The following is a 26849-nucleotide window of genomic DNA, read 5'->3' as shown; positions in this document are numbered from 1 at the left end:
ACATCTGGGTGAGAGAAAATAGAGCTCTAACTAGAATTCTTTGATCTTGCCTGTCCTGACTGGCAAATCTAGTCCCTCATAGTGGACTTACTAGATTATCAATTTATTACCAGTTAGCTCTAAAATCACCCTTTCTGCCTGTGCAAATGGATCTGGGCCCTTAAGTATCTTAGCTTTGTTAGCTGGCACTAAGTTAAGCTTTATCAGTAGAGGGTGCTGGAGAGAAATTTTAGGAGTAAGAGATTCGCTTTTCTTGTTCCAGTGACTCCCTAGACAGGCTCCTCCTGCAGTTGAAGTAGTTTCCCCAGGCCAAACTTCTGAAGTGCAGGCAGCCTCTCTAGGGCCGCACATCTGCAGTGTAGGCAACCAGAGGCACCCAGCAACCAGTAGCAATCCCAGGCACCCACTTGTCCCCAGGTGGTTCTGTAGTAGAGTGTATTAGGGTGCCCCGGTGACATACCTCCCCATGAACAACTTTCTCCAGTGCTCTGCAGTGCCTCAGTGAGACACATTCCTGTGAACAGTTTACCCCAGGACATGGGAGGTTGGATTTCTGGCAAGACCTCCCAGAGTGTACCTCAGTGATTTCTCTGCCATTCAGTGATCTAAGGCTGTGCCCTCCAATGAGATCTGGATCTCAGCCCTAGGAGGAGGTTAACTCTTCCTGCCACAGATGCTCTAATTCACCCCTGGGAATGGTGGCTATATCATATCATATTTTATCATATATATCATGTCATGTATCATATCATATCTGCTTTATTTTATAGCCACTGTTTCAATATTCTTTAGAGTTCTCTTTACATGTTAATAGCTAATCTGTAGTTATTCCATTCTCTTGTTACAGTTAATTTTTTTTTATATTACATTTTCCTGTTTCAATTACTGTAGGGTTTCTTTCTACTGACTGAACCCAAATGGATAGATTCAGAAGGTAACTTTAAAGAGAAATAAATGTTGTTCTTTGTTGTGCTTAGCTTTATCTTAATATGAATAATGCAGAGGCATTTTAGAACCATATAATAACCATTTCATTAATTCACTAGCAAAAGGGATGTAATGAATCATAATGGCCATCTCAAAAAATTGAAACTATTTTTTTATCTTTTAGGAGAAAAAAAAAAAGGAAGGGACACAATGCACCCATGATATAGTTTTTTCAATGTAAGTAAAAATACCAGCCATATTTAATCTACCAACACTATCCCTTCAACGATATCTTTATGAGTTTATGCTAATCTGTCAACCTAAAGATTAATGATAACAAAGCATATGTAATTGTCACATCTCAGAAAGAGACAAAAAATTTACATTACAAAAACTTTTTTTCACCATGAAATATAATATATACACAAAGGAGCTTGAAATCTTAGGAATGTTTTAACAAATATGTACAGCAAACAGTAGTGCTGAAGAAATGTATTACCAACACCAGAGCTCCCTGGAAGCTACATGAACCATACCCTGCCCCTATCCCATTATTTCCTGATTAGAGTCCTTTCCCTTCACCCCAGAAGTAACAACTTTCCTGACAGTTCTGCTCATAATGTCCTTGATTTATTTTTATCAAGTATGCATGTACACCTAAAAATAAAGTTCAATTTTGCCTGATTTTGACTTATATGTTCATTTGTGTTTTGTTTGTAATATCCACGTTGTTACATATGACTCAGATTCATTAGCTCCATTGCTGCAGTCACCACTGATGGAAATTAGGCTTCTTTCCAGTTTGGGGGAGTACTGTTATATCCATGTATCCTGGTGTACATATGTACACATTTCTGTAGGGTAGGGATGGAATTTCTGGATCATAGAGCCTATTTTCAACTATATGAGATAATGTCAAACAGGTATCTAAAGTCGTTTTATTGATTTATTGCCACTGAAGTGTAAGAGAGGTCTTATCATTCTATATCCTCATCAAAGCTTCATATTATTAATTTCTTGAATCATTGCTAAACCTGATGGGTGTAGCATCAGATAGCAGCTTTAATTTGCAGTATTCTGTTTAATAACATGATTGAAGCCTTTCCATCTGTTTATTGGCTACCTGAATTTTCTCTTATGTGATGTGCCTGTAGAAATCTTTTGCTCATTTTTCTATTAGATTATCTGTCTTTTTCTAATTGATTTGTTAAAACCATTTAGAGTGCCCTTTGTCAGTTATAGGATTATTCAGTACTTGATCCAATAATAAGACAGAACAGAATCACACCACACCTGGAAGACAGTATTGGGTTCCATACCAAAAAAAAAAATCAGAGATGTACTAAGAGAAATTTGTTAAAGCACATATTAGACAGACATTTTTACAATCATAGGATGAGGAAGGACAAAAGAATGGCATGAAACCCAGAAGGTAGAAGACCTTTAAATACTCTGTATGGTGAAAGACACTGTATAGGTTAGGTGACAAATAACAGATTGGCCAAATTAATTTGCAATACATTAGTAGCGCCAACAAATCGAAAAGCAGAGCAAAGCATGTAAGAGAAGAATGGGCAAAGGATACAAAGAGGCAAATGTAAGAATAATTTAATCGTGTATTGTACATTTGAGAGTGGCTAAGACAGTAAATCTTATAAGTTTTCATCATAGGAAAAAAAGTATAACTATGTGTAGTCATGAATGTTAGTTTGACTTATTGTGGTGATCATTTAGCAATACATAAATACAGTAGTCTTCTATTATTCACAGTTTCACTTTCCATATTATTAGTTGCCTGCAGCCAACTGCAGTCCAAAAATATTGCAGTTGTCCCTTGGTATCCACGGGGGGTTGTTTCCAGGATCCACCACAGACACCCAAAGCCTTGGATGCTCAAGTCCGTTAGTCTGCTCTCTGGATCCTCGGTTCTGCACCTGTGGATTCAACCAACCACAGATCATGTAGTACTGTATTTATTTTGCAGAAATCTTGTACTAGCCAATAGTTCAAACACGTGCTGTTCAAAGGTCAACTGTAAAGGAGAATTCCCTTCAGAGTGCCTACATCATTCACCTCACTTCATCTCATTGCATTGGTATTGCATCATCTCAGAGGTTCATGAGATGAAGTAGGGTGAGAACAAGACAGTAAGATATTTTGAAAGAGAGAGAGGACCACATTCACGTAACTTTCATAACAGTATATTGTTGTAATTATTGTATTTTAATATTCGTTGTTTTGGTTAATCTTTTATTGTGCCTAATTCATGACTTAAAATTTATCATAGGTATGTATGTATAGGGAAAAGCATAGTATATATAGGGCTTGGTACTATCTCTCGTTTCAGGCATCCACTGCTGGTTTTGGAATCTATCCCCCACAGGTAAGGGGAGACTACTGCATAGAGAATCATTAGGTGGTGCATCTACAACTTATATAACATTATATGTCAATTATGTCTCAATTTAGAAATAATTTAAAGAGTAGATTGGCATTAAGCTACTATAAAGTTCAGCCTCACTAATAATCAGAGAAGGTCGTTTTGAATAATGAGCTATATCTTCTTTTTCTAATAAGCCTATATTAAAGAGTTGGATATTAAATACTTCTAGAAACATAGGAAAGTGGGCCTTCTATAGCTGTGCTGGCTAATATGGCAGCTAGTAGCAACACGTGGCTACTTAAATTTAAATTAACTGTAATTAAAATAAGTTTGAGAATCAGTTGCCTTGTCACAATAGCCACATTTAATAGGTCAATAACTGCAGAAGGTTAGTGGCTATAGTATTGGGCTGTATTAACATCTCTACCATTGCAAAACGTTCCACTGAACAGACTAAAGACATCAGCGAAATGGTGGAGTAGGAAGCCCTGACACTCCTCTACTACTACAAACCAACAAAATACCTCTGTGAGAAATCCAGAAACCAGTAAAATTATGACCACACCCCACATGAGCGTGAAGCCATCTTCATGAAAGTTGGCTACAGAATTTGCAGCTCTATCCACTTTCTCTCACCAGAGAGCCTCTCCATCATCCCCTGATCCACAAACACACATATGCAGCACGTTTGGGAGGAAACACTCAACTCCCATCTTCTCCTTGGGAAGGGAAAGGAGTAGAATGTAAGTACAAATGACCTTCAGGGGACAGTCCAAGGGACAAGTGTCTGTCTTGCCTGTACTCCAGTACTGACAGGAACAAAGGTGCCAGGTTGAGGGGTTTCAGAACACAGATATAAACCATGTACCAGGGTGTGCAGCACTACAGACAGAAACTAGGTGGAGCCCCAGGATGGTGATTTACTACAACAGCAGATAAGCTTCAACTTTGCAGTGGGAGCTCCTGAATAGAAACTGGCAAATCACTTCAAAAAAATTGCATAAACAAGCCCAGAAAGGATACATAGACATTATACATTAAACACACACACACACACACACACACACACACAGAAAAGACTTGAGAGGTCTCCAGACTGTCTTACCTGGCTGTGTGGAGAAAAACCGCCCTGTATGACACCAGTCTGGGAGAGTTGACTGATGCTTTAGATGCCAAAATCCAAAATAGAACAACAACAACAGCAACAAAACAAGACATACAAAGAGACAGGCAACCATGACATGTTTAAGGAACCAATTTCATCTCTAGATAATAAACCTAAAGAAAGGGAGATATATGAATTGCCAGACAAAAACTCAAACTTACAGATCAATGAATTAACCGAGAGCACAGATAGACAACTATACAAAATCAGGGAAATGATGCATGAACAAACGAGAATATCAACAAAGAGATAGAAACCATGAGGAAGAACCAAACGGGAATTCTGGAAATGAGGAATACAATACTTTATTTGAAAAGTTCACTGGAGGGGCTCACCCAGGCAGAAGAAAAAATCAGCAAATTAAAAGATAGGCCTTTCATCATTAGTGAACCAGAGGAAGAAAAAGTCAAAAGAATGAAGAAAAATGAAGAGAGTCTAAGGGACTTAAGGGATACGATCCACTGAAACAACATATACAAATGGGAATCCCAGAAAGTGAGGAACAGAGGAAGGGACAGAGAAACTGAAGAAAAAATGGCCAAAGGTGTCCCAAATCTGAGGAGAGAAAGAGACATACAAATTTAAGAAGCTCAATAAACTCTAATGTGGATATATCTAAAGAGACCTACATTAAGATATATGATCATCAAACTGTCAAAATTCACAAATCATGAGGGACTCTTGAAAGCAGAGGGAGAAAAGTGAGTGTTACACACAAGGGAGCTCCCATTAGATTGGTCAGCAGATCTCTCAGCAGAAATCTCTCAGATATAGAGAGTGGGATGATATATTAAAGTTATTGAAAGAAAAAAGTGTCACCATGAATATTACACCTGCCCAAACTATCCTTAAAAACAGAGGAGAAATTAAGACTTTCCCAGATAAACAAAACCTGAGGGAGTTCATCACCACTAGACATATCTTTAAAAAATTCTGAAAGGCGTTCCACAAGTTGAAGTGAAAGGATGATAAATAGCAATACAAAAACATACAACCATATATAATTCCCTGACAGAGGTAAATATTTAGACAAATAAAGAGTGCCATAGTATTGTGATATAGGTGAGTTAACAACTTGTAAGTCTGGTATAGAATTTTCTTTAAAACAATTATAAATTTTTGTTAAGGATAAGCAATATAAAAAGAGGTAATTTGTGTCATAAATAAGATAAAGTGAGAGGGGGTAGGGATGTAAAAGAGTAGAGTGCTTACATATGATTTTTTCTTCCATTTATATTTAGTAACATGGGGGCAGGAGAAGTGGCTTAGCTGCTCACACCAAGATTCCTTTTACAGAGACAGACTTTATCTGAGCAGAGCTCTGAGATGAAAGGGAACCTGAGCTGGGGAAGGCACCACTTCAGCTACTCCATACAGCAAAGGAGAGAGAGAGAACACCCGAATTACATTTAAGCCTGTCAAACTTACCTCCTTGATTAATTTACAAAGTATTTTTCCTCTAAGATTGTATATAATTTTATTACATGCGATTGAATTTGAGTTGTTATCGGTTTAAAATAGGTTGTTACAGAGTGGGGGAATGAAGATGGCAGAGTAAGAGAACATGGAGCTCGCCTTCCCCAACCAACACACCAAAAATATATATACATGTGGAACAATTCTAATGGAAAACTAACTGGAAACTGGCAGAAGACCTCCTATATGACCAAGGCTGCAAGAAAAATTCCCATGTAATCAGGTGGAAGAAAAGCACCGCATTGGGTTGAGACTTGTGCCCTTGGGAGGGGACTAAGAGGAAAAGGGAGACCACAGGGGCAGGCATTCGCCCTGGGGAGTGAGTGGGTTGAGCCATAGACTGGGCATCTCAGTCCTGGCGTACTCCAGGGAGGAGACAAGCCCCCTTGGCTACTTGGAGAACTGCTGGGACAGGTAGAAAGGCTGGAGGAGCCTAGACTCCACTCGGGAGGAGTGTGCAGGTGCTGGCTTGCCACCAGACTGGGCGGAGAGAGGTCTGCCCTAGGGACTGCCCCCTCTCTGGGCCCCCCAGTCTGAGCTGAGGGAACACGCTGGACCCGCTCACTCCAAGTCACGGCTTGGCACTGGATCTGGGACAACAAGGTCCTGGGAAAAGACTCCATCTAAAAGACACAGAGGAGACCCACAGGCCCAGGGAGAGGTCCAGTTGTGATGGCAGCAGCCGTTGTTGGTGCTTTCTCAAACAGTGCCATAGAAGCAGCCCCGACTTCTGACAGCAACCCAGCTGCTTCCATTCCCACAGCCACAACACTGGGATCCCAGGCCCGGGTGAAGAAATGCTCCAACCCTGCCCACTTCATGCCACAACCTTGCACTAAATCTGGGAAGACCACAACAGGGGAAAAGACTCAATCTTGGGTTTTGTCTGAACAGAGCTGTAGAAACCTGCACAGACAGCACATCAGACCTTGGTAAGTGCACAGGCACATGAAAAGAGACTCAATGTTGCTAATTATTATAGAAATGCAATTCAAAACAACGAGATATCACCTCACACCTATCAGAATGGCTATTATCAAAATGTCTACAAATAACAAGTGTTGGTGAAGATGTGAAGAAAAGGGAAATTTTATACACTGTTGGTGGGAATGTAAGTTAGTGCAGCCACTATGGAAAACAGTATGGAGGTTCCTCGATAAACTAAAAATAGAACTACCATATGATCCAGCAATTCCACTCCTGGGTGTATATCTGGAATTACTGAAAATACTAATTCAAAAAGATACATGCACCTCAATGTTCATAGCTTCACTATGTACAATAGCCAAGGCATGGAAGCAACCCAAGTGCCCATAAACGGATGGTTGGCTTAAGAAGATGTGGGATATGTATATGCAATGGAATATTACTTGGCTGTTAAAAGGAATGAAATCCTGCCATTTGCAACAATGTGGACGGACATAGAAAATATTATTCTTTGTGAAATAAGTTAAACAGAGAAAGACAAATACTGTATTCTATCACTTATATGTGGAATCTAAAATATAATACTAATGAATGTATGCTTAAAACAGAAACAGACGCATAGGTATAGAAAACAAACTAGTGCTTACTGAAGAGGAGAGGGAAGGGAGGCGGAGTAAATTAGGGGTAGAGGGTTAAGAGATACAAACTACTATGTATAAAAGAGATAAGTAACAAAGATATATTATACAGCACATGGAATTATAGCTCTTCTCTTGTAATAAATTTCAATGGAATACATTGTGTAAAAACACTGAATCACCCACCATGCTGTACACCTGGAAATAATATAATATTGTAAATCAACTATACTTTTCAATTAAAAAATTTTTTTAAACTAGCTGAAGGAAAACAGAAAATTCCACGAAAATGTGGAATGAAACCATGCACTCTTTAAAAGCCAATGGGTTAAAGAAAAAATTATAAGAGAATTTGGAAAATATCTGGAGATAAATGAAAATGAACCCACAACATCCCTCATGGGATGTAGCAAAAGGAGCACAAAGAGAGAAATTTATAGAAGTGAACACTTACATTAAAAAGGAAGAAGAATCTCAAATAAATAACTTTACCTTACGTTTCAAGGAATTACAATAAGAAGAAAAAAACTAAACCCAAATTCAGCAGACAGAGGAAAAAATAAAGACTAGAACAGAAATAAATGAAATAGAGAATAGAAAAATTAAAAAAAAATCAATGAAACTGAGTTGGTTTTTTGAAAATATCAACAAAATTGACAAACCTTTAATGAGACATAGTAAGAAAAAAGAGAAGACCCAAATATCTAAAGTAGAAATGAATGAGGAAACATTACAACCAATGTCATATAAATAAAAAGAATTACAAGAGACTACTATGAATAATTATATGCTAGCAAATTGGATGACCTAAGAAATGGATACATTTCTAGAAACAAACAACCTACAAAGGATGAATCACAAAGAAATAAAAGATATAAATGGGCCTATAACTAGTGGGGAGATTGAAAATTAATCAGAAGCCTGTCAACAAAGGAAAGTTCAGGATTAGATGGTTTCACTGGAGAATTCTACCAAATATTTAAAGAATAGTTAACATCAAGACTTCTTAGACTCTTTCAAAGAATTAAAGAGGCAGGGACACTCTCAAACTCATTCTATGAGGCCGGCATTACCATAATACCAAAACCAGATAAAAGATAACAAGGAAAGAAGACCACAGAGCAATATCTCTCATGAATATTGATACAAAAACCCTAAAGAAAATACTAGCAGACTGAATTCAACAGTACATGAAAGGGATCATATTCCATGACCAAATGGGATTTATACTGAATGTAAGGATGGTCCAAAAAGTGAAAAATCAATCCATGTACTAAACCTCATTAAGAGAACAAAAGACAAAACCCATATGAGTATTTCAATTGATGCAAGCAAAGCATTTGAAAAAATTCAACACACTTTCATGACAAAAATGCCCCACAGACGAGGGAGGGAAGAAAACTACTTCAACATAATAAAAGCCATGAATAAAAAGCTAACAGTTAACATCATACTCAATGGGAAAGCTTTCCCTTTAAGATCAAGAACAAGTGGGCAAAGATGTTCACTTTTGTCATTACTATTCAACATAGTACAGAAAGCTCTAGCCAGAGCAATCAGACATGAAAAAGAAATAAAACACATATAAAATGGAAAAGAAGAATTAAAATAATCTCTGTTTGCAGAAGATATGGTCTTATATACAGAAAACCCTAAGAATTCCACACAGACAAAAAAAACCCAAACCCTGTTAGAACTAATAATGAATTCATCAAAGTTATAGGATACAAAATCAACACTCAAAAATCAGGGGCATTCCTATATGTTAACAATGAGCAAACTGAGATGGAAATTTGGGAAATATTCCCACTATACTACAATACTATAGCCTTAAAAAGTATAAAATTCTTAGGAATATACTTAACAAAGGAGGTGAAAGACTTAGATGTGGAAAACTGCAAAACATTGCTTAAAAAATTCCAAAGATGCTTCAAATTAATGGAATGACATCCCAGGGTCATGGAATGGAAGACTTAATATTGGTAAAATATAATAATTGATAGTCATTATGACTGTTTAGCACTGGCATAAAGATAGATATATAGACCAGTGGTATAGAATTAAGAACCCAGAGATAAACCCTTCTATATATGGCCAAATGATATTCAAAAAGAATGTCAAGACTACACAATAAGAAGAATACAGTCTCTTTAACAAATGTTATGATATGTTAACAAATATGTTAACATATGATATATGTAACATATGTTACAAATATGTTAACATATGTTATGATATGTTAACAAAAGTTATGATATCCATATGCAAAAGAATAAAGCCGGACACTTACCTTACACATGTACAAAACTTAACTCAAACTGGATTAAACAGCTAATTGTAAGAACAAAAACTATTAAATTCCTAGAATAAAACATAGGGGTAAAGCTTCAGGACACTGGATTTGGGAATGATTTCTTGGATATGACACTAAAACCACAGGTAGCAAAATAAAAAATTGATTACAAAGATGACAACAACAGGGCTTCCATGGTGGTGCAGTGGTTAAGAATCCACCTGCCAATGCAGGGGACATGGGTTCGAGCCCTGGTCTGGGAAGATCCCACATGCCGCGGAGCAACTAAGCCCGTGCGCCACAACTACTGAGCCTGCGCTCTAGAGCCCACGAGCCACAACTGCTGAAGCCCTCATGCCTAGAGTCCATGCTCCGCAACAAGAGAAGCCACCACAATGAGAAGCCCACACACCGCAATGAAGAGAAGCCCCCGCTTCTACATATTACGTGATGCATTTAAAAAAAAAAAAAAGATGACAACAACAAATTTTAAATCTACACACCAAAAGATATACTCAAGACAGTGAAAAAGCAATCTGCAGAATGGGAGAAAAATAATTGCAAATCATATATCTGAGACAGGGTAATATTCAGAATATCTAAGAAACTTCTTCAACTCAGCAATAAAAGTTAAATAATCTGATTTAAAAATGGGCCAGGAGGTTGAATAGATATTTCTCCAAAGAAGATATACAAATGGCCAATAAGCATATAAAAGAGTCTCAGTATAATCAGCAAGGAAAAGCAGATCAAGCCACAATGATATACCACCTCACACCCATCAGGATGGCCACTATTAAAAGTTCAGAAAATAAGTGTTGGTAAGGATGCAGAGAAGTTGGAACTCTGTGAACAGTTAGTGGGAATGTAAAATCGTGCAGCTATTAAGGAAAGGAATATGGAGTTCCTCAGAAAGTTAAAAATAGAATTACCATATATCTAGCAATTGAGTTTCTGGATGTATGTCCTAAAGAACTCAAAGCAGGATCTTCAGGAGATATTTGCACACCCATTTTCATTGCAGGATTATTCACAATAGTCAAGAGATTGAAGCAACCCAAATGTCCACCAACAGATGAATGACTAAGGAAGTGTGATATATATATATATGGAAGAGCATGCATGCTTAAAAAGAGGAAAATCCTGTCACAGGCTACAACATGAAGAAACTTTAAGGATATTATGCTAACTGAAATAAGCCAGTCACACAAAGACAAACACTGTATGATTCTACTCATACTCAATATTTTAATTAATCAAAATCATGGAAATAGAAAGTAGAAAGATAGTTTCTATGCGTAGGGGACAGGGGGTAGAATTAGCGAATTTTAGGTATAGTTTTAGTGTTGCAAGATGGAAAAGTTCTAGAGATCTGTTGCACAAAAATGTGAATATACTTAACACTATGTAAATGTACATTTTAAAATGGTTAAAATGGTAAAGTTAATGTTATGTTTTTTTACCCACAGTGTTTAAAACGTGTTATTGAACAAACTGCTTTACAAGATAATTTGTAAACCAATACAGGATTTTTAGAGTTCTGTTTGATTTTTAGAGGGCTCAATCAATTTGAGCACTTGCATTTTCTTTGATCTAACACAATTCTAAGAATCCACCAGAAGTGGCAAAAAGGTGTGTGTGCGCATGTATATATTTACATGTAAATAAATAATATTTAATGCATACATATATTTATCTTAATCACCATAATAGAACATATTTATCAACAAGAAAAATGTAAAAATTTGAAACAATGGTTATACCATGAATACATAAAGGAAATGGTTAAAGAATTATATGAATACTATAGAATATTATGTATCTGTTAGTAGGCAATGATCTACATCTGTTATTATCAATGGCCTAGAAAATTATTTACAATATATTGTGTACTGAAAAATGGCAGTGTCAAAAATATATGAATAGTATGTACTATTTTTAAGTATGACATACTTTCTATATTTGAATGGCATGTCCTAAGATGGAAAAAGCATCATACCTAAGAATTCTGTCTAAGTGTTGGGAAGAGTTTATTGGAGACATATGCAGATTGAGGATAAAGGAAAGACTTGCATTTTCTACTCTATGTAATTCAGGGTTATTTCCACCTTTTACAATATATGTGCATAATTTTTGCAAATAAGGAGAAATAGGTCAAAGCAGGCTATTTCCACAAAGCTTTGTGTTAACAAACAGATGCTGTAGAGTTTAGCCCAAAGACAATTTTGTTGCAACAGGAGTTGCAAAATTAGTGTTTTAATCAAGAAATACTCCAGGGGCCTAAAGGAAAATGGTATTGATGTGAAAATGATGATAAAATAGAATGAATACAGGAGATAGATCCCAACTGCCCTCCCCAATTTAGGCTGCTGGGGGCTTGAGAAAATCACAGACTGAGGAAACTGTAATTTCTGATTTCCAATCTGAACTAGGAGCTCAACACATTTGGTGATACCTTCATTTGTCCCTAGTCAGCTCTCTGCTGAGCTCTCCTCTTCTTCATCTCCTTTACCTCCACTGTGCCTCACCTCAGCAGCTGACTTTACTGGGACCCTGAGCCTTCAGACTGGCCCTGCTTACTGGCTACTAACTACACTCACTGCTTCTCCTGCCTGCCAACCAGGTCACCTGCACTGTACACAGGCTCGTCCTTTGCTCCCCTCCTGAGTGGGCCCCCTTTGAAGGGATCCCCCATCCTTTCCTGGAGGCTGAGCCAGGCTGTATATGGGGGTTTTCCTAACAGCACTTGAGAATGATTAGGACCCTTCCATCTAACAACCCTTCTTTTTTAAAAAATTTTATTTATTTAATTTTTTTAAAACTTTTAATTTTATATTGGAGTATAGTTGATTAACAGTGTTGTGTTAGTTTCAGGTGTACAGGAAAGTGATTCAATTACACCTATTCATGTATCTATTATTTTTCAAATTCTTTTCCCATTTAGATTGTTACATAATATTGAGCAGAGTTCCTGGTGCTATACAGCAGGTTATCTACTTTATATATAGCAGTGTGTACATGACAATCCGAAACTCCCTAGAACCCCCCAGCCACTGTTGTGTTTCTTCTCTCTCTTTCGCATCCAACTTCTTGAACGTGTGGTCTGGATTTGTGATCTCCCTTCTGGATCCCCCTTTCACATCTCAACCTTCTGGCACGTGGCTCCTCAGCAGTTCCCCTAACCGTTCACACTAAAGTGACCAAGACCTCCTTTTGTTAAATTCAGCATTTCTTGAACTCTGCTCGGTACTCCACCTGTTGACCACAGGTGCTGCCCGGGGTGGGGGTGGGGAGGTGGAGTCTCCTCTGATTTTCTCAGGCTCTGGTGATACTCTTGCTGGCTCCGGTCATCTTTCCGTTTGCCTCAAGCGAGCCCAGCAGAAAAGTGGAAATGATGTAACTGTGAAGTGGACACAGCGGGCTTTAAAATATCCCACTCAACCCATGGAAAAATCAGGTGTGTCCTAAGGTCTATAGAAACAGAAGAAATGGCCCAAGATACAGTGAGCCTTTAACAAGTTCTCTGTAAGTGCCTCTTATTCTTTATTCCTTCTCCTTTTCCCAACCGCTTCTCTGCCCTTCTCCACCCCTCGTGCAAATAGCCTCGCTTTTCATTATATTCTCGCGCACCTTCCCTGGATTCTTGCACGTGCGCCCAACGGCACCGCCCAGAAAACGAACTAGTTGCGTTGGACAGGGCGTGCACTTGCTGTGGAAATCCGCTGGACTGAGCCTGACCCAGCTTGGACCGAGGCTGCGCTCCCACACAGAGGCTCGGGGAGCTCCGCACTCGCTGGTCCCGCGCCTCTAGCGGCGGTCCTTGGAAGTCTGAGTCGCAAGGCCCTCGTGGCAGGGACTGACTTACTTGGGAACAGGCTCTGCCATGAGGTCAGTGAGGACCCTCCTCTCCCCAGGCCGTTCGCTCCCCTTGCTAGTCCTGCCCGTGCTCCTGGTTGACTCTCTTGGCAAGGATTTAATTTTTCACCCCGAGTGGGGCTTTGACTCCTATGAAATCACCATCCCCAAGAAGCTGAGCTTCCGTGGAGGGGAGCAGGGTGCGGCCAAGCACGTGTCCTACCTCCTGCAGGTAAAAGGCAAGAATCACGTCCTCCACCTGTGGCCCAAGAGGTTTCTATTGCCCCGGAATCTGCAGGTTTTCTCCTTCACAGAACAGGGAAGGATCTTGGAGGATCACCCTTATATACCCAGCGAGTGCAACTATATGGGCTTGGTTGAAGGAAATCAGGATTCTAAAGCTACTTTAAGTACATGCATGGGGGGTCTCCGAGGCATACTGAAAGTTGATGCCAACCATTACCAAATCGAGCCCCTCAGAGCCTCTTCCAATTTTGAACATGTCATATATCTCCTAAAGAAAGAGGAGGAATTTCCCAATCAGATCTGTGGCTTAACTGATGATGAAACAGTAAAGCAGTTGGCCGAGCATGAGAACAGGGCTAGGATACGTGACTTTAGTGAGGCATATATGCACCAAAAGTACTTGGAATTAGCCCTGGTCTTTGATAACAGTAGGTATTTATATTTGAACTCCAATCTTACTCAAGTCATAAATGATGCCATTCTTCTGACTGCAATTGCAGACTCTTACTTTCAAGATGTCCGTACGAGAATACAACTATTAGCTATGGAAGTATGGACAGACAGAGACAAGATAGCACTTAATGCCCCAGTGATATCACAAGTTTTAGGCCAGTTTGTGCAATACAGATCACGTGACCTAAGTCGTCGGATTCCAGCAGATTGGGCACACCTATACCTTAAAAAACAGTTTACTGATGCGCTTTCACAGCACTGTGGAAGTGTATGTAGTACCTTGCCTTCTGGATCTACAAGTTCTATTCTAGATAAAAATATCCTTGGACCTGCCACTTGGACTACTCATGCTCTGGGCCATAGTGTGGGAATGATCCATGATTACAAATACTGCCAATGTAAGGGTAGGCATAGTTGCATCATGGGCACTGGACGAACTGGGTTTAGTAATTGTAGTTATGCCGAATTTTATTCGCATGTTAGTTCAGGATTAAACTGTCTAACGGATATCCCAGGATTAGGTTATGTGGTAAAGAGATGTGGAAACAAAATTGTGGAAGAGAATGAGGAATGTGATTGTGGTTCAAGAGAGGACTGTAAAGAAGACCAGTGTTGTCAGCCAGATTGTAAATTCAAAGAAGGTGCCAACTGTAGCACTGGACTTTGCTGTCATAACTGTCAATTTCGTCCATCTGGATATATGTGTCGGGGGGAAGAAAATGAATGTGACCTTGCAGAGTACTGCAGTGGGACCTCAGCACTCTGCCCAAGTGACGCATATAAGCAGGATGGAACCCCTTGCAAGTACAGAGCCCGTTGTGTCAGAAAGGGCTGCCAATCCAGAACTATGCAGTGCCAAAATATTTTTGGAGCTGATGCCATGGGGGCTCCTCTTCAATGCTATGATGCAGTTAATGTAATAGGTGACCAATATGGGAACTGTGGTATTTTAGGAGTTCGTCAGTATGAGAAGTGTCCCAGAGAAAAGGCATTATGTGGCAGGCTACAGTGTATAATATAAATGTCAAAACCATCCCTGATATGCCAGATCATACTACTCTAATTTCCACTCACCTGCATGAAGAAAATCTCATGTGCTGGGGCATTGGCTATCATCTAGCCATGGGACCTATGGGGTTACCTGACCTGGGTGTGATAAGTGATGGTACCTCCTGTGGTAAGGAGCGGATATGTTTTAATAGAAATTGTGTGAATAGCTCAGTCCTGAATTTTGACTGTTTGCCTGAGAAGTGCAACCGCCGAGGTGTTTGCAACAGTAACAAAAACTGCCACTGCATGTATGGCTGGGCCCCTCCATTCTGTGAGGAGGTGGGGTATGGAGGGAGCATTGACAGTGGGCCTCCAGGACCCCTAAAGAGGGAGGTGCCCGCCTCACTTCAGGTTGTGTCCCTTATGTTAATGCGCCTGATTTTCTTAATTATCTCAGTGATTGTTGTGCTTTTCAGGAAAATCATAGGAAGCTTATAAATCCAAAGAGAAAGAAACACCACCAATTAACACTGGAGCAGAACAATTCAAGGCCAAAATGACCAAGAAACCAAAAACACAATCAGGCAATCCACAGTCACTCTATTACACAGGGTCATAAATTGAACAAGCTTCTCATTTATCCAAACACTTCTTCTTCCTTCTTCCTTCAATTTACTTTACCTAATGTTCTTTGAGGTTTTGATCAGTAAATAAAAGGTATTCTTGGTTTGGAAACAAATCAGTGCATTTTGCTTTCCTACTTCACTTTCCCCTTAGTTTGTGATCAAGTTTTGAATATCCTTAAAAGAATGCCCTAACAGCTTTCCAAACACAGAATACTGTGTGTTTCATAGAATTACAGTGGATTTCAGGGTAGAGTCCTGCCTCTCAGTTCCCAGCAAACAAAACCATTGTCTGCCTTTCCCTCTGCCTCCCTCATGAAATCCTCTGTGTCTCTGCCCCGTGCTGAACCATAAATGGTAACTACCACATTTTATATATAGAATGCGATAGTTTGCAAGGGGTGTGTGTCCCTCAGTTAAGTATCTTCTGCTGTTATAGTCACTGTATGGTTCACTGTAGCTCTGTAGAAGTGTGGTCTCTCACTCAGTGTTTGGGTTGACCTCAGCTGGGTTGAGGACTCTAATATACCGTAACTCCTGCATTGCACCACAGTCTACAAATGATGACAAGGTCTGGCAGTGTCCTGAGGACAAGGCTCTTAACAGAATTCTGTGCTTTGGGTTTCTGCTTGCAGGGGCAAGTCTTTTGTGAATGTGTGCTGGGGGACATCTGGCCCCAGGTTTGCCACACCCCTAAGGAGAGAAGAGGGGAGTGAGGAATACCTTCCATCCCAAGTACACCGAGGTCTGCCTCCAAGTGTTCTCCCCCACCCTTTTGCCTGGTGCTTTGGCTGGGAGGAGAGGAGGACTGAGTGGGCCCTTCAGAGGAGTCAGTGGCCACTTCTTGCTCAGCGAGGGTCTCATCACCCCAGATCTGTGTGAGCCCAAGTGTTTTGGTCTTGTTCTGGGCTGAGTCCTCCTGCTGTTCCCTCACCTTCCCCAGGCAGCACTGCAGGTCCACTGTACCCCACCCCAATCTCTTCTTTTCTTAGCCACATAATTCTTCTAACTAAAGAAGGTGTGGGAGGCTCATGATAAAGAGTGGTGCCCTTGGACTATCTGGGGACTCTTCTTACTCAGAGGAGAAACACCGAAATAACCCCATCTTTGTGGTGATCATAATTTTAACATTTTTCAAGCTTGGCCATCATCAGAAAATGTCCTAAAAAACAAGGACATGTGCTTATAGCCTCAATACTGATAATGGTGGCTACCATTTATTGTGAGTTCACTGTGTGTCAGGCAATGTTCTAAGCACGTCACCAGTGTTAATGTGCAGAGTCCTGAAAATAACTCTGTGAGGTAGGTGTTATTATGTTATGGTTTTCCAAAAAAGAAATTGAGAAAAATGAGGTTAAATAACTTGCTCAAGATTACATAACAGATATGTGATGACGTTATTCAAGGAAGCAGTATATAAATATTAGGAAATTGAATTTAGGGAGAAGGATTTATTTAAAAACTGTAAGAATATTTACACACTAGTAAATTTTTTAATAAATTTAATTGTGATTATGTGTACATAATATATATCATTTAACCATTTTTTCTACAATATTGAGGAACAATTAACAAATGTAATAACATATTTATATTGTACAATGTGATGATTTTATATATATAAACATTTTAGAATGTCTACCAAGATCAAATAATTAACACATTCATCATCTCACATAGTTAAATCGTTTAAAGGGAGTCTGAATGCTTACAAGCAACTCTCAGCAAATTTCAGGTATAAAATACTGTATTATAAAGTATATTTACCATGCTGTATATTAGATCTTCAGAACGTATTTTACTAATAATTATAACTGAAAGTTTGTACCCTTTGATTTACATCTACCCATTTCCCCCTCTGCCCAGCCCCTGGCAACCACCATTCTATTCTATTTCTATGAATATGGTGGGGGTTTTTTTTTACGCTTCACGAAGTAGTAATACCATATGTATTTGTATATCTCTGTGTTGCTTTTCACTTAGCATAATGCCCTCTAGATTCATTCCAGTTTTCCCAAATGGAGGATTTCCTTTTTCATGGCTGAATAATATTCCATTTTATATATGTACCACATTTTACTTATTCATTCATCTGTTGAGGGACATTTAGTTTGTTTCCAAGTGTTGATTATTGTGAATAATGCTGCAATGAACATGGCAGGAAAGATATCTCTTCAAGATACTAACTTCATTTCCTTTGGATATATTATAATCCCAGGAGTGGGATTGCTGGATCATATGGTAGTTCTATTTTCATGCCTTATATTTTCAAGTCAATACTTTAGTAGTGTTAGATACATTCACATATACATGTTTGCCATTTGTATATCTTCTTTGGAAAACTGTCTATTCATGTCCTTGCCCATTTTTAAATAGAGATATTTGTGGGGGATGGGGTTTGCTTCTGAGTTGTGTGAGTTCCTTATATATTTGGAGTATTAACCCCTTATCAGATATATGGTTGGCAAATATTTTCTTCCAAATTGGAAGTTACCTTTTCATTTTGTTCATTGTTTCCTTTTTTGCAGAAGCTTTTCAGTTTGATGTAGTCCCATGTGTTTATTTTTGCTTTTGTTGCTTTTGGTGTTATATCCAAAAATATCATTGCCAAAACCAATGTCAAGTGTCTTTTCCCCTATACTTTCTTCTGGGAGTGTTAGGGTTTTAGGTCTTATGTTTAAGTCTTTAATCCTTTTGAGTTGATTTTTGTGTATGGTGTAAGATGAGGGTCCAAATTCATCCTATGCATGTAGATATCCAGCTTTCCCAACACCATTTATTGAAGAGACTCTTCTTTCCCAATTGTGTTATTTTGGCACACTTCTCAAAAATTAGTTGACTTATATGCTTGGGTTTATTTCTGGGCTCTCTAATGTGTTTCATTGGTATATGTGTATGTTTTTATGCCAGTACCATACTGTTTTGATTACTATAGCTTTGTATATAATTTGAAATCAGGAAATGTGATTCCTTCAACTCGGTTCTTTCTCAAGATTCTTTTGGCTATTCGGGGTCTTTTGTGGTTCCCTACTTATTTTAGAAATTTTTTTTCTATTTCTGTGAAAAATGCCATTGGAATTTGATAGCAATTGTATTAAACATATAGATACCTTAGGATAGTATGTACCCTTTAATATTAATTCTTTCAGTCTATGAACACATGATATCTTTTCATTTATTTGTGTTCTTCAATTTATTTCATCAATGGCTTATGATTTTGTGTACAACTCTATCACCTCCTTGGTTAAATTTATTCTTAAGTGTTTTATTCTTTTTGATGCTATTGTAAATGGGATTTTTAAAAAATTTCTTTTTTTCATAGTCTGTTGTTGGTGTATAGATACACAACTTATTTTTAAAAGTATAAAATTTCCAAATAAATACAAAGGAGAAAAACTGTGTGATTTGGGGTTAAGCAAAGAGTTATAAGACACTACACCAAAAGGACAAGCCATAATAGAAAAAAATCAATAATTTGGACTTCATTAAATTAAAAACTTTCATGTTTCAAAAAAACATTATGAAAAGGAAAATACAAACCACAGAGTGGGAGGAAATGTTTGCAAATCATATATCTGATAAAGGGCTTGTATTTACAAAATAAAGAATTATTTTAACTTAATGATAAGAAGCAACCCAATTTTAAAAATCAGCAGAAGGCTTGGATCGACATTTTACCAAAGAAGACACATAAATAGCTAAAAAGCACATGAAAAGCACATGACTCAATGTCATTAGTCATTAGGGAAGTGCAAATAATAACCACACTAATATATCACTTTACACCAACCAGTGGGGCTATGTTAAAAAAGACAGACAATACCAGGTGTTGCTGAGAATGTGGAGAAACCAGACCCTCATACATTTCTGGTGGGAATGTAAAATGATATATCCACTTTGGAAACCACTTTGACAGTTTCTTAAAAGTCAAATATAACCTTACCAAATGATCCAGTAATTCCATTCCTATAAATATGTTTAAGAGAAATGAAAATATAGGTCCACACAAGATTTGTTTGGGAATGTTCACGGGATCTTTATTCACAAGAACCAAAAACGGTAAAATTTATTTACAAATAAATATTTGTATTTGTTTACAAATATCTATCAACTGATGAATGGATAAACAAAATATGGTGTTTCTACACAATGGAATTCTACTCAGCAATAAAAAACAACAAGATCTGATATAAGCTAGAACATGAATGAACTTCAAAAACATTATACTAAGGGAAAGAAGCCAGTTGCAAGAGAATATATATTGTCTTATTCAATTTATACAAAATATACAGAAAAGACAAATTTACAGAGGCAGAAAGCAGAGGTTGCTTGAGGTTTGGGGACGAAGTGGATATTGACTGCAAAGGAGTCAAATGAGGAGGGAAATTGAGGAGGTTAAAAAAATATTCTAAAACTGGACTATGGTGATGGTTGCATGACTGTGAATCTACTAAAAATCATTGAATCATACATTTATAATGGGTGAATGTTATTGCATGTAAATTTAATTTTTAAAAAAGACCTAGATATGGAAGCAAATTAAGTGTCCATCAAAAGATGAATGGATAAAAAAGATGTGGTGTATATATATATATATATATATATATATATATATATATATATAAACACACACACATACAAAATGGAGTACTATTCAGCCACAAAAAAATGAAATTATGCCATTTGCAACAACATGGATGAACTTGGAGTGAAATAAGTCAGACAGAGAAAGACAAGCACTGTATGATGTCACTTAACATGGAATCTAAAAAATGAAACAAACTAGTGAACATAACAAGAAAGAAATAGACTCAGCATAGAGAACTAGTGGTTACCAGTGAGGAGAGGGAAAGGGGAAGGGGCAAGCTAGGGAAAGAGGATTAGGAGGTACAAACTACTATGTATAAAATAAATAAGCTACAAAGATAATTGTACAGCACAGGGAATACAGCTAGTATTTTATAATAGCTATAAATGGAATTTAACTTTTAAAAATTGTGAATCACTATGTTGTACACTTGAAACATATAATATTGTACATCAACTATACCTCAATTAAAAAAAAAAAAAGGTGTCACTCCCAAATCAAAAGGTGGTGGCATCCTGAGATCCTGCAGTGGATACTGTGAGATGTGGTGCCACAACCTGGAGTCTGAGAGCCTGATATCTGATATCACAGCTTCAGTAAGGGATTCAGTGCCTGTGCCTTCAGCCTCTAGCTCTGGTAGTTCCCTCCAGAATCCACACTTCATTCAGGTAGGCTAAGGTGGTCTCAGCTCTCCAGGCAGTGCCAGGAAACCAGTGGCACCTGGTAGGGAAGGGAGAAAGCCACCAAGCAGGGCAGAACTCTGTGAATACTCAGGACAACTTAGACTCCGAAGCCGCCCCACATATACTCAGACTAAAGAGGAGCGAGGGCAAGAACAGAGAAATAGAAGATAAAACATAAAAGCAGCTCTGAAAGACTTATAGATTATGAGATCTCATGCCTGGATGGGTGCAAACCAGCAATCTATCAGCCAGCTGCAGATACATTCACAACCCTCTGCCAGGCACTAGGTGACATTGACACCACAAGCCGGGTGGCTGGACACTTCTGGGCATTCACACACAGTCCAAGTGAGTGGACACTGGACATCCCAACGCCGGGCCCACAGCCCTCTCTGCCTGCTCGGAGTCACCTCAGGTAACAATCTCACCCTCTCCATCTGCCATCCACTTTCCCATTCTTCCCTCCACTTCAGCCACTGCACTCACTCACGAGTCCCCCCAGGTCCGGACACCCTGGTGTCAATGTGCTGTGCCCTGTGGATGCTTCCAGGGGTAGAGCAGGGAGCTTGGGTTTGCTCACCATGTAACCCCTGGCTAAAGAATTACCTGGCATCTAGTGGCACCCAATTAAGGCTAACTGAATGAATGCTTACCAGGTAGGTATGGGATGGGAGTGGGGGTGGTGCATCAGGCATTCCATTGTGGATTATAAGGTTTTGGTTTCAGAGGGTCCCTGGAATGGGAAGATGCAAAAGGTTTTTCCATGGTGGATATTATTTAAGACCTTTATTCCAGCAGCTGAGTCAGAAACAAGAAAGATCATGATGGCGAAAAATGCCTGGAGGGCAACACTTGAAATGGCCCTGAGCTCCCCACCCAGGATGTTTTGGGGCCCTCAGCCTGGAGGACATTGGTGGGTGGGCATGGGAGTGGACAGGGCAAGCTGAGAGAAGAAGGAGAAAGCTGGTGAAAACTGGTCAGCATCTTCTCCAACACTTGATATTTTTAGTTTCAGCCATTCGAATAGGTATGTAGTGATATCTCACCCACATTTCAATTTGCATCTTCCTAGTGACTAATGATGGTGAGCATGTTTTCATGTATCTGCCATTCATACCTCTTCTTTGGTAAAGTGCCTGTTCACATCTATTGCTCATTTTTAAGAAAAGAGTTGTTTTCTTCTTGTTTAGTTTTGAGAGTTCTTCATATATTTTAGATACCTGTCCTTTATTAGATATATGCTTTGCAAAGATCCCTACCCCCCCCCCCCCAGTATATGGCTTGTCTTTACAGTCTCTTAGCGTGTCTTTTGAGGAGCAAAAGTTTTAAATTTTGACTAGGTCTAGTTTATTAATTTGGTGTTTTATGAGTTTTGCTTTTATACTTTAAGATTTCATGTTTAGGTCGATGATCTATTTTGAGTTACTTTTTGTATATCGTGTGAGATTTAGATCCAAGTTCATATTTCTTGCTTATGGACATCCAATTGTCCCAAGAATATCTGCTGAAATTCTTTTCTTTCTCCACTGCATTTCCTTTGGGCCCTTGTCAAAAATCAGGTGCCCATATGTGTGTCTATATTTGGACTCTCTGTTTAGTTCCACTGAGCTATTTGTCTTGCATTATGCTAATACCATCCTGTTTTAATTACTGTAGCTTTATAGCAATTCTTGAAATCAAGTGGTGTTAGCCTTCCAAATGTGTTTTTTTCACAGTTGTTTTGGTTAGTCTAGATCCTTGCATTTCCACATGAATTTGAGAATCAGCTTGTCAATTTTTACCCCTCAAAAAAATCTTGTTGGAATTTTTATTAGAATTGCAATGAATCTATAAATGAATTTGGAGAGAATTGACATCATAACAAGGTTGATCCTTCCAGCCACTGAAAAAGGTAAATATGTCTATTTATCTAGGTCTTCTTTAATTACTCTCAGCAATAATTTGTAGTCTTCAGTGTGCAGGCTTTCACAGTTTTTTGCTAAATATTTTATACTTTTTGAGCTATTATATATATTATTTTTAACTTTCATTTTCTAATTGTTCATTGCTTGTACACAGATCACTGGATTTTTGCATATTGATCTTATATTACAACCTTGCTAAACTAAATTATGAGTTTTAGTGGCTTTTTTGTAGATCACATTGGATTTTCTACATAGACAACCATGTCATTAGTAAATATTTCTTCATTTCCAATCTTGGTTTCTTTTATTTCTTTTTCTTACCTTATTGCACTGGTTAGACTCTCCAGTACAAAGATGAATACAAATAGTGCAAGTGGAAATTCCTGCTTTGTTTCTGTCTTAAGAGGAAGCAATTTAGTCTTTCACCATTAAATATAATGTTAATTGTAAATGTTTCCTAGATGCACTTTACTAGGTTGAAAAGGTTTCCTTTTATTTCTAGCTTTCTAGAGTTTTTTTTAATATATAAATTTATTTATTTTATTTTATTTTTGGCTGTGTTGGGTCTTTGTTGCTGCACGCAGGCTTTCTCTAGTTGTGGCGAGCGGGGGCTACTCTTCATTGCAGTGCGCGGGCTTCTCATTGCAGTGGCTTCTCTTGTTATGAAACACAGGTTCTAGGTGCGCGGGCTTCAGTAGTTGTGGCACGCGGGCTCAGTAGTTGTGGCTTGTGGGCTCTAGAGCGCAGGCTCAGTAGTTGTGGTGCACAGGCTTAGTTGCTCTGCAGCATGTGGGATCTTTCTGGACCAGGACTTGAACCCATGTCCCCTGTATTGGCAGGCAGATTCTTAACCACTGTGCCACCAGGGAAGCCCTTGTTTTTTTTAAATCAGGAATTGCTATTGGATCTTGTCAAATTTTTTTGCAACTTTTGTTTTCTTTCTTTCTTTTTTTTTTTTTTTTTTTTTTGCCACACTGCACAGCATGTGGGATCTTAGTTCCCTGACCAGGGATTCAACCTGTGCCCTCTGCAGTGTAAGTGCAGAGCCTTAACCACTAGACCACCAGGGAAGTCCCTGAAACATTTTAAAAGATGGTTATATGGATTTTCCTTATAGTGGATTACATTAATTGGTTTTTGAATGTTAACCTTGCATTTTGGAGGTGAACCTCATTGATAATGATGTGTTATCCTTTTAATATGTTGTTGGACTCAATTTGCCAATATTTTGTTTAGAATTTTTGCATTTATGTTCATGAGAAATATTAGTTAGTGGTTTCCTTTTCCTATAATGTCTTTCTCTGGTTCTGATACCAGGATAATATTAGTTTCATAAAATCAGTTGGGAAGTATTTCCTTCCCTTTAATTTTTGAAAAGAGTTAGTTTAAAATTGGTATAATTCTGCCTTAAAATTTGGTAGAATTCACCAATGAAGCCACCCTGGTCTGGAGCTTCCTTTGTGGGAAGGATATTAACTATAAATTCAATTTCCTTAACAGATATAGGGCTATCTCAGTGATCTCTTTCATCTTGAATGGGCTTTGGGAATGTGTCCAAGTTTTCATATAGATTGTTGAGTTTATTGACATGGAGTCACTCATGATTGTCCCTTATTATCCTTTTAATATCTGTAGAATCTGTGGTGTGTCACCTTTCTCATTTGGATATTAGATAATTTTTGTGTTCTCCTGTGTTTTTCCTGATCAATTTGGTTAATGAATTGTCAATTTTATTGATGGTCTCAAAGTAATAGGTTGTTGACTTAAATATGCACAACTTGAGACTTGCGAGTTAAGTTTTATTTGGGGCAAAATGAGGACTGCAGCCTGGGAGACAGCGTTTCAGATAGCTCTGAGAAACTGTTCTGAGGAGGGGAGGGGAGGAGCCAGGATATATAGGAGTTTTGCAACAAAGAGCAGGTAATTGGGAACGTCAAAAGATTATTGTTATAAAAAGAAAAACAGATATCTCAAGTTAAGGAATTTAGCTCTTTTCTATGTATGGGAAGATGCAAGAGTTTGGGCTCACTGAAATCATTCTTTTGATATGCACCTTAGCTATCTGGGGCCTGTATTTTCACATCCTGAGTTTCCTCAGGGCTCACCAGCTCACGTTGGAGGGCTGCAATCATTGGTGACTGTGACATCCTTTGTTTATTGATATGGCAGGAAATATTTCATTTATAAATATTCCATTTATCAGTCCCTCCTCTTGGTCAGAAGTTCTACCAATGTTTGGGAGACATTTTATGACCAAATTTTGTCCCACGGCACTGGGAGGCTCATCTCAGATCAGGTGAAATTTCTTGTTGATACACCACTTCAGGTGTTAATTTTTGGATTAGGCCCTGTTTAATAATCAGATTAAAAATTCTCTGGATCCTCTGTCTTACTAGTCTATTATGATCCAGGAAATGTTTTCCCTGTTGCATCTTCCCATATTTAGAGTTGCACTATTACAATCATTGATCACATACAGAACTGTATATTTGATCAACTCCTTCAAGTCGCCTAGTCATCATTATTTTTGTTGGAGGCTCAGTCACACATTTAGTAATACAAAGAACAATAATCTTGTAAGACATGCAAAATACAAATAATATAGCTAATAACATTAATAGAGTTATAAGTAAATATTTAAGCCAAGAGCTTCCCACGCCAAACCAGTTTTCTAAGAGGTTGTCAAGACTTGGGAGTGCATCACTTAAGGCAGAAATCTGATTTTTCATATGGTTAATTAAATGTGTTATATTAGAGGATTCATCAGGTATGAAAACACAGCATTCAGTTGGAATTGTGGCACAGGTACCTCCCTGAGATGCTGTAAGGATGTCAAGGGCCACGCGGTTTTGCAGCACTGCTTTTCTCATCATAGAGACCTAAGAATTCAGTAGGCTAGTAGCCTGATTACTATCACTGAGTACTGTAAGAGACAATGATCTTATGAAATAGGATAAGTAATGTAGCTAGTAATATTGACAAAGTCATAATGCAGCAGGGAGACGCAATCATAAACAATTTGGAAACAAAGAACAAATTAAAACAATTAGTATAACTAGTTGTAATCCAGTTGCAATAAACTATCAAGTCCATAGGAGAGCCAGCTGGAGAAGCCAAATTCTGGCAGGATCAGGTAGAGCGAAAAAGATAAATGTTTTATCTTTGTTTACAAGGGTATACTTTATCAACTTGTAGGTCATAGTATAAGAGAAAAGGTTTTTCTGAAAAACAAAGATTAAAGCTAGTATATTTCCCAAAGTCATAAAATTATAAATCTTATTCATCCGTTCATTCAGTCCCATATAATTGATTCCTGTTGATTTGGATGAAGTAATCAGGTTTTCCGTCATTTGTTACATAGTTCAGTGGTATTATCTAAAGGCCATCAGAAACTTATGTTTCTGATAACACCAATATGGTAAGAACTGGAGAAAAGAGAGAATGTCAGAGAAGGTCATCAATCCAAGAAAGTATATAATCAATGGTGTGGTTGGACATGTTGGAGCTTGCAGGAAGATCTAAATTATAGACTGGAACATAATAATAATTAGAAACAAATAAAATTATCTAACATTCCAATAGTTACATATTTTAAAATACACTTCAAGGAGATTTCCGTGGACTGAAACCATTTTAAACAACACTGTCATCAGACAAGGCCGCTGGGTGTGAAGGAGTAAGGCACAAGCAAGAGCACC

General features: G+C 38.2%; 1 protein-coding gene and 1 non-coding gene across 2 annotated transcripts; one reads left to right on the top strand and one right to left on the bottom strand.

The window, feature by feature from the left end:
* The first annotated feature begins 13692 nt into the window (after window positions 1–13692).
* Window positions 13693–15972, top strand: ADAM30 (ADAM metallopeptidase domain 30). The gene is given in 3 exon segments (XM_007198678.2): window positions 13693–15378; window positions 15381–15844; window positions 15846–15972. Coding segments are annotated over 3 exon segments (2277 nt in total).
* An 8176-nt stretch (window positions 15973–24148) lies between these two features.
* TRNAV-UAC (transfer RNA valine (anticodon UAC)) lies at window positions 24149–24221 on the bottom strand. Its single transcript has one exon. It is a non-coding gene; the product is annotated as a tRNA-Val (tRNA).
* Window positions 24222–26849: the final 2628 nt, after the last annotated feature.

This window comes from Balaenoptera acutorostrata, chromosome 1 (assembly GCF_949987535.1).
Source record: "Balaenoptera acutorostrata chromosome 1, mBalAcu1.1, whole genome shotgun sequence".
In the NCBI taxonomy this organism is placed as follows: Eukaryota; Metazoa; Chordata; class Mammalia; order Artiodactyla; family Balaenopteridae; genus Balaenoptera; species Balaenoptera acutorostrata.
Note: the sequence above shows the minus strand (reverse complement) of the source record. Positions and strands in the feature narration are given on the sequence as shown.